Source organism: Prunus persica, chromosome G1 (assembly GCF_000346465.2).
Source record: "Prunus persica cultivar Lovell chromosome G1, Prunus_persica_NCBIv2, whole genome shotgun sequence".
Lineage (NCBI taxonomy): Eukaryota > Viridiplantae > Streptophyta > Magnoliopsida > Rosales > Rosaceae > Prunus > Prunus persica.
Genome location: NC_034009.1, coordinates 31,735,210 through 31,749,776, shown reverse-complemented (window position 1 = coordinate 31,749,776; position 14,567 = coordinate 31,735,210). Strand labels below are relative to the sequence as shown.

The 14,567-nt window shown below is 37.2% G+C and overlaps 1 protein-coding gene across 1 annotated transcript; it reads left to right on the top strand.

Annotated features, from left to right (window-relative positions):
* Nucleotides 5,039-12,155, top strand: LOC18791738 (histidine kinase 4). The gene is made up of 11 exons (XM_007225313.2): nucleotides 5,039-6,727; nucleotides 6,982-7,215; nucleotides 7,339-7,508; nucleotides 8,026-8,244; nucleotides 8,331-8,517; nucleotides 8,602-8,653; nucleotides 8,769-8,998; nucleotides 9,318-9,416; nucleotides 9,524-10,239; nucleotides 10,943-11,452; nucleotides 11,555-12,155. The coding sequence occupies exons 1-11, from the start codon at nucleotides 6,332-6,334 to the stop codon at nucleotides 11,808-11,810; spliced, it is 3,069 nt and encodes a 1,022-aa protein (XP_007225375.2). The 5' UTR covers nucleotides 5,039-6,331; the 3' UTR covers nucleotides 11,811-12,155.

Here is a 14,567-nt window from a genome sequence, read left to right as displayed (position 1 = left end):
CCCAAAATTATTCATTCGTTAAGAGCAACTCCATCCATTTGCTCTTTGTCATGGCAAGGGGGGGTTAGAGCAGCTACTATTTATGTGAATAGTGGCTGCTCTTGCAAAAAGTAAAGTGTGTTTCCACCAATTGCCATAACAATTACTATTCACATGAGATATGATGAGAGAAATTTGTATAGAGTTTTGGTGTAGAAAGTGAAAAATATGACTAAGTATTTATTTTAAAAAAAATTCTGAAAAGTTTAGTATTTTTTTTAATTTTTTTAGATTTTTTAAAATTATTTTTTGGTTGTTGACGTCATCATTGACGTCAGCAAACCCAGGTTAGACTGAGGGCTGTTTTTGCCTGAAGGCCAACCCAGGCTTGTGGAGCCCACCCGCAGCCAGTGCAACATTTGTCCGCTGGAAGGCTGTTTTGGGCCAAACCCCACCTTTGCCCGGGCATGCTGGAGGAGTTGCTCTAAAAGCATGTCCACTCCAAAAGGCTAAGGCTAAGTCAAGGACAAGGCAATGACTGCTATTATTCACTTGAATAGTAGCAGCCTTGCTTTTTCTGGTTCCACCCCAAAAGGCTTGGGCAAGGGCATAAAAAAAAAAAAAGAATATGCAACAAAATATAAACTTGTTATGTATTTATAGGGAAAGTGAATAAATTTGTTGTGTATTTATAGGGAAAACATCCATATTTTTTTTGTTTTTTGTTTTTTTATTTTTTTTTGTTTTTACTCAATGACGTCAGCGCCTTCGGGCTGAAGCCCATGCAAGATCTGCCTTTAGGCTTGCCAGGGCTGGTGGGACTCAGGCCTTACCCGAACTGCATCTTTTGCGCTGGAGGTCCAAAACTAAGTAAATGGGCCTCCTACCCTGACAAAAGAGCTCGCACTGGACATGCTCTAACCCTAACTCGTGGTGACACTGTTCAATGCTCCAAGTCCAATATATATATATATATATACAGTCCCCTTCTATTGAGGGATCCCTTAAATAATTTTATTTGAGGGACGCCCTTTAGGGTACCCTACAATTCTTTTCCCAATAATCCAAACCATCTAATTTTTAGGTATTCATTCATAGATCATCCTTATAAAAAAATTAGACAAATCGGAAACCGTTTCGACATCCAATTGTGTCTTACAAAATCAATGAACACGGTGCTTTAAGAAAAGTACTAAAATTTCAATAACTCAATTGAGTGGTCACATGATATCGGATTCAAGTGATTTTTTGTAGAGATGATCTTTGAATGAGTATCTACAAAAGAGACGGTTTGGATTAGTGAAATACAATCCGGAGTGGGGCCTACAAGGGGTGTCCCTCAAATAAGCTTATTTGAGGGATCCCTCAATGGAAGCTCTCTGTATATATATATATATATATATATATATATATGAGGCCAACAAATTTATACTTAGCCCAATTGGATTAGTAATGATTGCTTTACTTGTTAAACGGATGAAAGTCACCCTTACCCTAACACAGGTAAAATGATTCTCAACACTCTCTAATCTCAGCTGCATTTTCTTACTTTTACTTGGCCGTCATCAGTTTGATTTTCTTGGTTTGACAGACTATATGGAATGCATAATCTGGCCTGGCCCACTCATACTAGAAATATCCGGGGCATCTTCTTTTCTGAAATACTAATGATTTTTCTCCTACTTTGACTAGGAGATTTGCTACGTACATTATATTCGCAATCTTCGCATCATCTATGATCTCTTTGATCTTATCTCGTCCTTATATTCCAAACCAACCAAGATGATATTGACGCAAAGTCTTAAGACCTAATTAATTATTTAGGTATATACCACCCAACCAAGCTTAGGATTAGAGATCAATATATGCTTGCCCTTTTGTGACCCCCGCTAGCTTAGCTGCAATTAGCAAAAAAAAGTTACTTTCATGTCTTTGATCTTGTCCTTTATCTAATCCCAAACGTTAATATTCCTTCATCTTAAACAATGCCATCAGCTCAGTCAGGGCATATAATCCAATCCAAGTATATCAAAGATTATATGTGCACCTTTCTTTTCTCTTTCCAGTACTCCAAACACTTTCAACCTTGTTCACAAAATTTTCAACCACGTATGTCTTCCATTATTCGAGTGACCCTATCACTGTGTTTGGAAATTATCATTAGTTTATGTTTATCGACACTAAACCCTAAAAATCCTTTATCGACATTTTCAACCCTATATATATGTTGGCCATAATAATAAAACTCCCAAAAGAAAAATAAATGACAAGTATTAGATGTATATATAATAAGTAAATAGAGAGTTGTAGTAGTATCGATGCACATGCAAAACTGAGTTTAAGGATTAAATATGTTTATATTGGTGTAGGAGAGTGGCAAGTGCAATGAACCCTTGAAGCACTTAATCTCTGCTGGTGGATTTTGTGTTGTTCATCATGGTTCGTTCATGTGCAGCTCCCCCCCCTCCCCATTAATATATTATCAGAAAATTCAGGTTGAGAAAAATATATATAAGAAAGCCCCAACATAATATATACATCTTTTGTAAAGGTTTGAGCAATCGAAGCGCCCCCTTCCCTTCGTTCAAAACTTTCATGCCTGGAGGAGGCTGGAGCTGGAGGATTAAATTTAATTGGTTGAGAAAGAAAATTTTGTTTTGTTCAAAGGACTTTGACTTTGAAAGTTAGAGAGCACATTATTTTGAACCTCGATTTTCTCCTTGTAGATAATCCACCCACCATACAGACCAACAACGGGTTTTCAAGCCTCAATCAATTGGAACTTGAAGATGCACTTGTTTGTTTATAGCAATAATTAAAAAAAGAAAATAGAAGATGCACTTGTTGTTATATATATATTTAAAAAAAAAAAAAAAAAGTAGGGGTCGTTATGAATTAATTTGATTATCTTATAAAGTAAGTAAGGGTGCTAATGCTAATGCTATAAATTTATTGTTACGGTTATACCTTCAAATCACATAATTGATCCAAACTAGGCTAAAAAAGCTAAGGCAACCTTTTAAAAAAGAAAGTTGTATGCTAATGCTAATGCTAATGCTAGTGGAGGAGATGCATGGCAAAACTATTTTGTAGCAACTGGAAATAGGAAACCCATTATAACATTATTTTGTTTTGTTTTCTACACAAAGCTAAAGAATTAAATTATAACTTGCGTAGTGTGTATATATGGAATAATAAATACTACTCAACTTAAAATTAATTGGTTATGTCGTACAATGAGACTTGTGAAGCAAGCCCGTGTGCATGATTATTTCATATCAAAACAGAATTTATGTTGATGACATATTTAGGTATCAAAGATAGAAGCCAAACCTGGATCGTAATCGTAAAAATAAAGAAGCAGTAGAAAATCTGGAAAAAAATAAGAAGAAGAAGCAGTAGAAATGATTTATAAATGTTCATATATATTCTTGTCCGGCAGATGCAACAAAAGTTTGATTCAGTTTGATGTGTGTGTGTGTGAATCTCAATTATATTAGGTGATGGGCGAAAGTGAAACTTAACTGCCATATTGAATTATCCGTATCTACTAGTAGCAAGCAGTACACCTTTAAGTAAACTCACAACCTGCATAAATAATTATCTGTTAATAATAATAAAAACCATTGGATTTGGATATAGGGAGGGAGCTGAAAGAATCACATCAGGGACCACGTACAACAGAGGCAGTGCAGGGCATGGGGCATTTGGAAGCAAATGCTATAGAGTATACTGTATAGAGATGGAGAAAGCAGCAGGACCTGTCCATGTGAGGTATGTGAGGGGGATGGGATGGATGGCATTTGCAAATTTGCAAATTGGCATGCATATGATATACGGCATGGCAGGTAGGGAGGACAATGTCACAATGGACATGATGATCATTAATTTGAAGAAAAGAAACAAAAGAAAGAAACATGGAAATAGAATGAGACTTTTTTGTTTGGGAAAGTGAAAGTGATAGGTGTGAGTGAGTGAGGTTGACCACCTCACCACATGGCCGACACCACCCACACACTTTGAGTGGTACCAAAATAAAATAACCCTTAAGCCATTCCCTTAAACTTACTTAAGCCATTTCCTTCCCTTAATTGCTCTGCTAATTAATAAGGTAATAGTATTGCTATAACACAAAACCAAAAACCCTCAAACTTCCTTTGCCTCATGCTTAAGATTTAGTCCCTTTGCCTATTTATTCATATATACCGTAGAACGTGTGTGAATGAAAATGGTCCCCATGAAATCTTCCCCATATTCCATCAAAAGATATCCCTTTTTAAACAAACCAACACCACCTACTATTTATGTGTCATTCTAAACATATATCTATCTAGCCAACTAAAACTTATCTCATATTTTAAAATAAAAAAAAATTTATAAAAAAACTCAAACTTATCCTATCATTATCAAAACATGTGTTTATTTTTAGCTAGCGTCATTTGAGTTAATTATGAACAAAAAATATGAGGTAAAACTTACTAATCCATATCAGTACAATATGAGACATTCTCCAATAAATATTTAAGTTAAAGATTATTTATATACTTCTAATCAATACAACATAACACAAGCACACTCTCATTCACTAAGTAGTAGGTAAGGAAAATGAAAATGAAAATGTCAAATAAAAAAGAGAGAAAAGCATCGAGCTTGGAATTGGAAATCAACCAAAAGAAACGATGATGGGGTAGTTTCGGAATTATGTATCAAAATACGGGGTTTAAGGTAATTTAGAGGAGAACGAGATCTGGGGCTTGTCGCAATGTCATTATCCCAAAGATTTGTGATTGCGATTTTTGGACTTCCCTTCCTACCAATTGGATCCATAATAAAATAAAATCCTAAGCACGTTACACACGCTAGACTCACTCTACCTTATAGAAAAACAACACACAGCAACCGGAAGAAAAATGGACAAACCCCAACTTTTTCTTCTTTTTTTTTTTTTTTTTTTTAAATTTAAAAATTTTGGTCACGGATAAACACCCAACCGTATGATGATTTAAAACACACTTGGATCGGACAGAAATGAAATTTAGGAAGATAAGCCGGCCATCATATTCATATTCTTTCTGGTTTTAATTGGAGATGCCGTGCTTTGATGGGCAATACGCTTCCTTCTTCCTGTTCAACTCTTTAATCCTTCCCTTTTACTTACTGGTTGAAAGAACTTAAAAAGCGTAACCCATTTGGGGTTTCCTTTTTCTTTTTTCTTTTTTCTTTTTTAAGGGTCAGAGTCAGACCCATTACGCAAAATTTTTCTGTTGAATTTCAAAACTTTGGACTATCAGCTTCAATGTGAGCTCAGAAAGTAGCAAAGAACAGAGAGAGAAAGTAGGAGAGAGAGAACTAGGGGGGAGACAGAGTGTAGTGTGAAATGCAATATTATAAGGAAGAGAGAGAGAGAGAGAGAGAGAGAGAGAGAGAGAGAGACAGACAGAGAGAGAGAGAAAGAGAGAAGGGGAGACAAGAGCGTATCTCTGAAAATCCAAAAAATTCGATTCAGTTTGCTTTAAAAAGCAAAGCATAAAAAGTCATAAAACTACTATTATACACTGGAAAACCCAACAAAATAAAGAAAGAGCCTCAGATCAAGACGACCCAGACCAAAACTCTTTCTCTATTATAAATTCAGTGAATTGCACCAAGCCAACCTCTTTCTACAGTTGTACAGGTAAAAGATGGTTTCTTTCAATTCAACAACAACCACCCCATTTCTTTTTCTCTCCCTCTCTCACTGAAACTCTTGGTGTGTTGTGTGCTTAGCTGTGTGTGTTTTCGGGTCAATCTGAGGCTTCCATTATTATATGGTAGAAAAACAGTGAACGTGCTCCTTCTTTGTCTGGATGCCTCTAACTAAACTTCACGCTTTGAGAGGCCATGATTAGAGCTCTCTGTTTTTTTTAATTCCTTGAAATCTTTCTTTTTCAGCCTTCACAGTCCTGAGACAGACCAATTTCAGAGAGAGAAACAGAAAGACTACTTTGAAATTTGAGCTTTATTTTTCCCATCTTTTGAGAGCCATGCTTGTCTCTTGAGAATTGAGAATTCTTCTTTTTGAGTTCTGGGTCTCTCTCTCTTTTTATACTATAGAAATGGGATTTCAGTGATTGAGGGAAGAAAGTCCACACTCCACAGTAGGAGATGTGTTCACCTGCTCATGCTTTCAGATGTTTTAATCCGCAAAACAATGCTGTGCTGTGATAATAATTCACTTATAGTTTAGCAGTACCCTTTTGCTTTCTACATCAGAAAAAAGTGTCTGAAAAACAGCCAGTACTTTAAGAAAGTGTGCTTATATATGTATGTAAGTGTGTGGCTTCTCGAGGTTCTTTTTTAGCTTAGATATGAGATGGGTAAAGAGGAAACAAGAGGAAGAAGAAGCAAAGAGGTTGATTTGGTGCTGATGGGTGGGAATTTGAAGATGCAGAGCCACCACTCTGTGGCTGTGAGGTTGAATGAGCAAACGGGGACTAAAAAGGGTTACACTTTTGTTCAAGCCTACAGGGCTTGGTTCCCAAAACTTTTTATACTTTGGATCATTGTGATGTTTTTCTTGAGCATGTCAATCTACAATTACATGGATGCTGATAACAAAGTGAGAAGGGTAGAAGTTCTTGGTAGTATGTGTGATCAGAGGGCAAGAATGTTGCAAGATCAATTCAGTGTTAGCGTTAATCACGTGCACGCCCTTGCAATCCTTGTTTCCACATTCCATTACTACAAAAACCCATCAGCAATTGATCAGGTATGCGTTTGAAGTTTGATCATAAATGTTTGTTTTGCTATAAATTTCAGGAAGACGAGAGGGAAAAAAATTGGAAATTCTTACAGTTGCTGCTGATATGTTTTTAACTAGTACAATTTGGTTCATTTAAGCTACATGGTTCCTAATAGATCTTCCTTTTAAAGATTATGGGGAGGGTATGATATGATTGAATGTGGCATCGCCGGTTTCTACTTCGCGTGTGATTTGGTTTTTGTGTATTTGAGAAAATGCAGGAAACTTTTGCTGAATACACTGCCAGAACCGCCTTTGAGAGGCCTCTTCTAAGTGGGGTGGCCTATGCACAAAGAGTGCTTGATTCGGATAGGGAAAATTTCGAGAGGCAACATGGCTGGACGATAAAGACAATGGAGAGGGAGCCCTCCCCTGTCCGAGATGAGTATGCACCTGTAATTTTCTCGCAGGAAACGGTCTCTTACATTGAATCACTTGACATGATGTCTGGGGAGGTAACTGTAGGATATGTGTACCTTCATTTTGCTTATATTGTTTAGCACCATGTACTTCCATCAGAGCATAAACTTGGCGTTTCATTTGACCTTTGAATTTCTTTTCCCCAATGCATGATGCAGGAGGACAGAGAAAACATTTTGAGAGCTAGGGCTACTGGAAAAGCTGTTCTAACCAGTCCTTTCAGGCTGCTGGGTTCTCATCATCTTGGTGTTGTGTTGACTTTCCCTGTTTACAAATCCAAGCTCCCTCCAAACCCAACTGTGGAGGAGCGCATAGCAGCTGCAGCTGGGTAAGTTGGTATACAACTATAGAACTGTTGAAATCCTTTTCTTCAAATGCTTTCTGTATTGTCTTATGATTACCTGCATATATTTTTGCCTTTTCCATCTCCTGCATCTACACAGAAGTTAGCAATTGGTGTATTCAGACCAATGCCAAATGGCCGTTTTCTCCTAGTGACCTCTGTTACCACAGCGACTTTCCACCTAGAAACCCCTGCCCCAAGCTTTGTCTCTGGATTGTTGCCTCCACCAGCAGCTCTAGTTTTCAGTGATTCTGTGAAAATTAAGCGCAATTGGAGTATTTTAGTTTACATGTCCTGTAGTTTTCAGTTTGATATTGCTGAAGGCTTCACGTATATATACAGTACTTTGTAGCAAATTTGTTCGTCAATCTTGCAATGGTTACAATATGGCACGATTTAAGTGGAAGGAAGTCTTTACTTTCCTTTCTCATTTTCAAGTGTTTGCATTATTATCTGGAAGTTGTAGATGTGTGTGTATAAAATGAATTCCAATTAAATGCAGGTACCTTGGTGGAGCCTTTGATGTTGAGTCCCTAGTGGAGAATTTGCTTGGGCAACTTGCTGGGAATCAGGCCATTTTGGTTTATGTATATGATGTCACAAACACTTCTGATCCCCTAATCATGTATGGTCACCAATATCAAGATGGGGACACATCTCTTATGCATGAAAGCAAGCTTGACTTTGGAGATCCTTTCCGAAAACATCAGATGATATGTAGGTAAGGGCACCCACTCAATAACTATTAATAGATGGAGAATTTTAATGGTTTTGTCATGCTGATGCTCATAATTGGATGCTGAGCAGGTATCATCAGAAGGCACCCACGTCATGGACGGCGCTTAACACTGCATTCTTATTCTTTGTGATTGGTTTTTTAGTTGGCTATATCTTATATGGAGCAGCAATGCACATTGTTAAAGTTGAGGATGATTTCCATGAAATGGAGAAATTAAAAGTTCGAGCAGAAGCTGCCGATGTTGCCAAGTCCCAGGTACTGTACCCAACAGTTTCCAAAACATTGTTCATTCCTAATGCCATGTTTCTGATCTGTTGTCTTTTTCTTTTCTCATGTCAGTTTCTTGCTACTGTTTCTCATGAAATTAGAACACCCATGAATGGAATCCTTGGTAGGCTGCTGACAGATTCCCTTTTTTAAGATTTTGTTTTCAGAACAATATTATGTTATCAGTCTGTGAATGCTTTCTTGTAAGGGGTACAGTCTTTCTTTGTCTATGATTCCAGGAATGCTTGCGTTGCTTTTAGATACATCTTTAAATTCAACCCAGAGGGACTATGCTCGAACTGCTCAAGCTTGTGGAAAGGCACTGATAACATTAATTAATGAGGTCCTTGACCGGGCAAAGATTGATGCTGGCAAGTTAGAGTTGGAAGAAGTTCCATTTGGCATTCGATCGATACTAGACGATGTCCTGTCTTTATTTTCTGAAAATTCTAGAAATAAGGGTATAGAGGTAAGTTCCAATGGCTTCAATAAGAGCAGCTCTGAGTTACTTCAATGTTTTTGTTGTTGGCTTTTATGGTGGCATTATTAAGTTTAAACGGCCTCAAGGTTTCTTCATTTCTAACATGGTGGCATTTTCATAGTTGTTTTTTTTTTATGATCATTTTAATTGTTGTTAAATTGTGAAATATGAACTGTCATGCTTCATCTAATTTATCCTTTTCGTTTTCCAATTTTCTGTTCCTTTCATTCTCAATGGATGGTGGAATTCATGATCCCTTTCACCCTTTGCAAATCTTCTGACTCCGACATGTATTTGGGAAGTGAAGCTGGCAGTGTTTGTTTCCGATAAAGTTCCAGATATATTTATGGGGGATCCAGGGAGATTCAGACAGATAATTACAAATCTTGTGGGCAACTCTATTAAAGTAAGTGGAATTCTTCGTGCTTTATTTGCCAACGCATAGTTCTGCATTGGCTTGCCTGCCTAATTCTTGATTTATGGTTGATATTCATTGTATTAAGCATTTTGCAGTTCACTGAACGAGGACATATTTTTGTCAAAGTCCATCTAGCTGAGTCCTCAAAGGTCGTGATAAATAGAAAATCAGAGACTTACTTGAACAGAGGATCAGATGAAGGTGTACTGACATCTGATGGGCGTCAGTTTAAAACCTTAAGTGGATGTGAAGCAGCTGATGACCGGAATAGTTGGGATATGTTTCAGCATCTGCTTGCTGATGAAGAATACAGAACTGATGTTTCAAGTAATCTGACTGCTACTAATGAAGCTTCGGAGCATGTCACTTTGATGGTATCTGTGGAGGATACGGGAATCGGTATACCATTATGTGCCCAGGAACGTGTTTTTATGCCCTTCATGCAGGCAGACAGTTCAACCTCTAGAAATTATGGGGGAACTGGTATTGGCTTGAGCATCAGTAAGTGTCTGGTTGAACTGATGGGTGGTCAGATAAACTTCATAAGTCGACCTAAAGTTGGGAGCACATTTTCTTTCACAGCTAATTTTCGGAGGTGCAAAAAAAATGCATTTAGTGACTTGAAAAAACCTAATTCTGAGGATCTACCTTCTGGTTTTAGAGGATTGAGAGCAATAGTAGTTGATGAAAAACTTGTGAGAGCTGCTGTGACAAGATACCACTTAAAGAGACTTGGAATCCTGGTAGAAGTTACGAGTAGCATCACGATGGCTGTTGCTTTATGTGGAAGAAATGGTTCTGCGACATCCGGGTAGGTTTACTCTTGCTATATCTTTTAAAAGTATCGATACTAACTGTGATGAAGCTGATATTTTCATTCTGATGTGATCTTCTGTCAATAGAAATTAAATGCCAATACAAATCATTATTTCATGCTACTGCTTGTGGTTTCAGGCAGGTAGCTACTTGTAGACTGAGACTACCCTCTTTTTATATGTTGATATTGGTTTACTGCTGTTACTGATGGTCTCGAATTTTCATGCATTCATTGATATGTGCTTTACTGGTTGAATCACATAATGCCCGTTTTGTTTTCCCCTTCATAATTAGTTGATCCTGAACCTATTGTTTTATATTTTTCAAATCAATGATTTGATGCTATTGTGGCATGGAAAAACTAATTCCATATTTAATTAATTAGAAATAGAGTTGATTAAAAGGAAAAGCCTTGGAAACCAGAATTTGGTAACAAATTTATAATAAAATAAAAATCTCTCCTAATTGCGAGAGTACAGTTTTGCCATGCGAAAAACTCATCATTGTTGTTATGGTGAACATTTAAATGTACTGGCTGTATAGGCTCTCAAAAAAAACAATTGAACTGGCTGTATATTGAAACTTGAAGATTCCTCCCAAATTTCTTGTTTGAGGACCCAAAAGAAGTTTGCATGTAGACTTTTGGAAATAAGTACAATTTGACTAACTGAGTTGAACTACTTTATTGTATATGGCAGAAATATCATCCCGCCAGACATAATTCTAGTTGAGAAGGATTCATGGATTTCGGGTGAAGGTGATCTTAATATACAGAAATTGGACTGGAAACAGAACGCGAATGGGCATATATTTAAGTTGCCTAAGATGATCCTTCTTGCAACCAATATTGGTGATGCTGAATTGGATAAGGCAAGGGCAGCAGGTTTTGCAGATACTGTGATTATGAAACCCTTGAGGGCTAGTATGGTGGCTGCATGTCTTCAACAGGTGCTGGGCATAGGAAAGAAGAGGCAACAGGGGAGGGAAGTGCCCAATGGATGCAATTTCCTTCAAAGCCTGCTTTGTGGAAAGAAAATTTTGGTTGTTGATGACAATAGGGTAAACAGGAGAGTTGCTGAAGGTGCACTAAAGAAGTTTGGAGCTCATGTAGAGTGTGTTGAGAGTGGCAAAGCTGCATTGGCATTGCTTCAAGTACCACACAATTTTGATGCTTGCTTCATGGATATTCAAATGCCGGAAATGGATGGGTATGTTTCAGTGTTTGAGTAATTTATTTTAGATTTTTTTTTCTTTCTCATTTGTTAGTTATGTTAGCCTCTGTGCTTTATCAAATGTTTCTTTAATTGCAGGTTTGAGGCAACCCGTCGAATCCGGCAGATGGAGAGCAAGGCAAATGTGGAGATGAATGGAGGATTTGAAGGCCTTGCAAGAAAGGGTGATTGGCATGTGCCAATATTAGCTATGACAGCTGATGTTATTCATGCCACCTATGACGAGTGCCTAAAGTGTGGCATGGATGGATACGTCTCGAAGCCCTTTGAGGAAGAGAACCTCTATCAAGCCGTTGCCAAGTTCTTCAAATCTAAACCAGGCTCAGATTCATAACAAAGATTGTCCACTCCTTGACATAAGCTGGAAAATCAAAATCTGCAGACATCTTGGTTGGTTGGTTGGTTGGTTGGTCTGGTGTCACCACCAGCAATTTTTCGATATTCTGCTGGTGTAAGTGTGTTCCTGCAGCAAACGGCAACAGTTGGTCCTAGAATTTTGATCATTCTTAAAGAACCATTTCTAACCAACTCCCAACTTTTAACTTGATTAGTATCCACGTACATGTATACCACAGAGCCTCCTCCATTCCCACTTGTATGTATAGGATCCTTAGAAGGGGAAGGAGCAAAATTGTGTAAATCTTATATACTTTTTGTATGCCTTGTTCGAGTTCATCTTTCTTCTGAGGAAAGGTTCGAATACCTTGATTTGTATCATTCTTACAAAACAAAGTGTCATGAACGGACACCTGTTTACATTTTCACCTTCTGGGAATGTAATGAAATATTCTCTTGTACTTCTGGAAATGCGTCACCACTGAGATGAGACTCGACCAAAAAGCTGAAAAGGACAGTCTAAATAGTTATGGAACTTCTGATGATTTATATGCTGATGATAATGACTCATAATAAATAAGGGATGCAAAAAAAAAAAGGTTTCTCAATAACAATAATTTATGTACATCAAACGAAACTTTCAATACTGTTAAATTTGTTAAAAGTTTTTAATTGTTGACAAAGTGAGAGGTTAAATATTTTCTGAATAACATGAGAGGTGAGGTTATTGGTGATTAATGAATTCCACTTTCATTACCTAGAGAAGGCTTGCACTATCTTTCAACAAAAAAGAAAAAAAGAAAAAAGAGAAAGGCTTACACTAAAATAATTCAAATGTGAACTCAAAAAAGCAGAACCAGGAACAGATTCAGGATTTGAAAATGGCATGGGCTAAATTTATAGGCTAAATTATTTTTTTGGGGGTAAATTATAAACCCTTGTTTATTACCAAAATAATAATAATAATAAGCCCTCTTTTTTCAATATATTTTCTTCATCATATTTATAACTTTTTTATTATTATATTGACATTTGAAACAGACAAAAATATTGGAATTATTGATAAGATTGTTGAAATATTTGGAAGGGATTGAAGGGAAACAAAGAAGAAAAAAAACAGAGGAGAGCTACACATGTACTAGAAAATATTTAGAAGGAATTGAAGTAAAAATAAAAACACATATTTCATCCCCAACACACACATCCGTTTATTTATTCTATTTCCACTTCTGTCTCTCTCTTTCTTTCCAATTGTTTATCATCTTCCCCTCTATTTTTAAAAAAAAATTCTTTTTCCTTCTTCTTCCTCTCTTCCTTTTTCTTTCTTTCTTCTTCCTCTCTGTTCTTTCTTCTTGTCAGCCGACCAATTGCCTAGTCTAGAGTATTAATTTAGAGTGGTGATTTCCCCACTCCAATTTTATCCACTTACACTCCATTTTATAACTAAAAAAGGAGTGTAAGTGGATAAAATTGGAGTGGGAAAATAATTACCCTTAATTTAGTCCACAAAAAAAAATGTTCCCTGGGCTATAGTCCATGTCAACATGTTCATGGGACCGTCCCTGGGCAGAACTTTGTGAATTAAAAGCTACGAAAAAATTTCAAAGGTGATGTCAGTCACTTTCTTGTGTGAAATAGTAGAGAGCATATGGTCATAAGCCTCATCGTATAGAAAAGTAAATGGTTAGTGAACTACTTTGTTTGTCAAAATAAAATTTTAAAAATTCCATTTCCTTTTTCATGTTAGATCTTTGTAAAGAGAGTAGTTAGCTGATTAGTGTTTGGACCCAAATTCGGCACACCCAAAACTAAGAGACAAGCCCATGATAAAATTGCCTGCCCAGCCCAAAGACTTGAGAAAAATAAAAATAGGATCCAGACAGATTGGGCTTCACGCCAAGAATGTTGAAAACGAAGCTTCAGCCCAAAGAAAGGCCCAAAGAGGAAACTGACAAGATGGGCTTCAAAAGATCAGCCCAGGAATTATTGATTAGGTTCAGACCCAAGGGGATCAAGGACACGCCCACGTGATTGTCTCAATATTGAAGAATCGGCAATTCCAACTAAGTTTAAAATATGAAGGGAACATTTCTGAAACACTGCCGACAGAAGATCAAAAACCCATATGTGTTCGAGATTTTGATTCAAATCAGTATACCATCTTCCAAGGAATTCACAGACCACGCTTCCTGAGCTAAAAAGCAGAAAATAGGGGACTGTTCAAAGAAATATAAGAGAGAAGAACCAAACCGTCATAAAAAGCCCACACAGACAAATGGCATCGGTTGAATTAGAGAAGTGCCACACAGAAAACCAGGGAAGAGACTGCTTTAGGAGGTGACTGCTTAGAGTTTGTCTGCCATGACTGATAAAGATCTTGTTTACTTTGCGTTGTAAGAGATCTTTTATGCCGCCCATTATTTTAAAACCACCCCCCCCCCCCCCCCCAAAAAAAAAAACAGGTCTCTTATAAAAGACAAAGGCAGGCAAGGAAGCAGGGACATCAATACAACAACATCCAAAACATACACTCAAACTCGTCAACAAATGAGAAGACAGCTTTAGATTAAAATTCCAAAGTTCAGACTTAGAAAATAAGTCTTCGGGAAACGAGGTCCCCCTCATTACAAATTTGGTTCAGCAAAAGCCAAGACAAACACAGTTTGAAGTTTCACAAAAATATGAAAACCTCAACAGTTTTACAGCATAGTTCCCAGCCTGCTAAATTCGCGAGAATAGCCACTTCTGTCCCTTC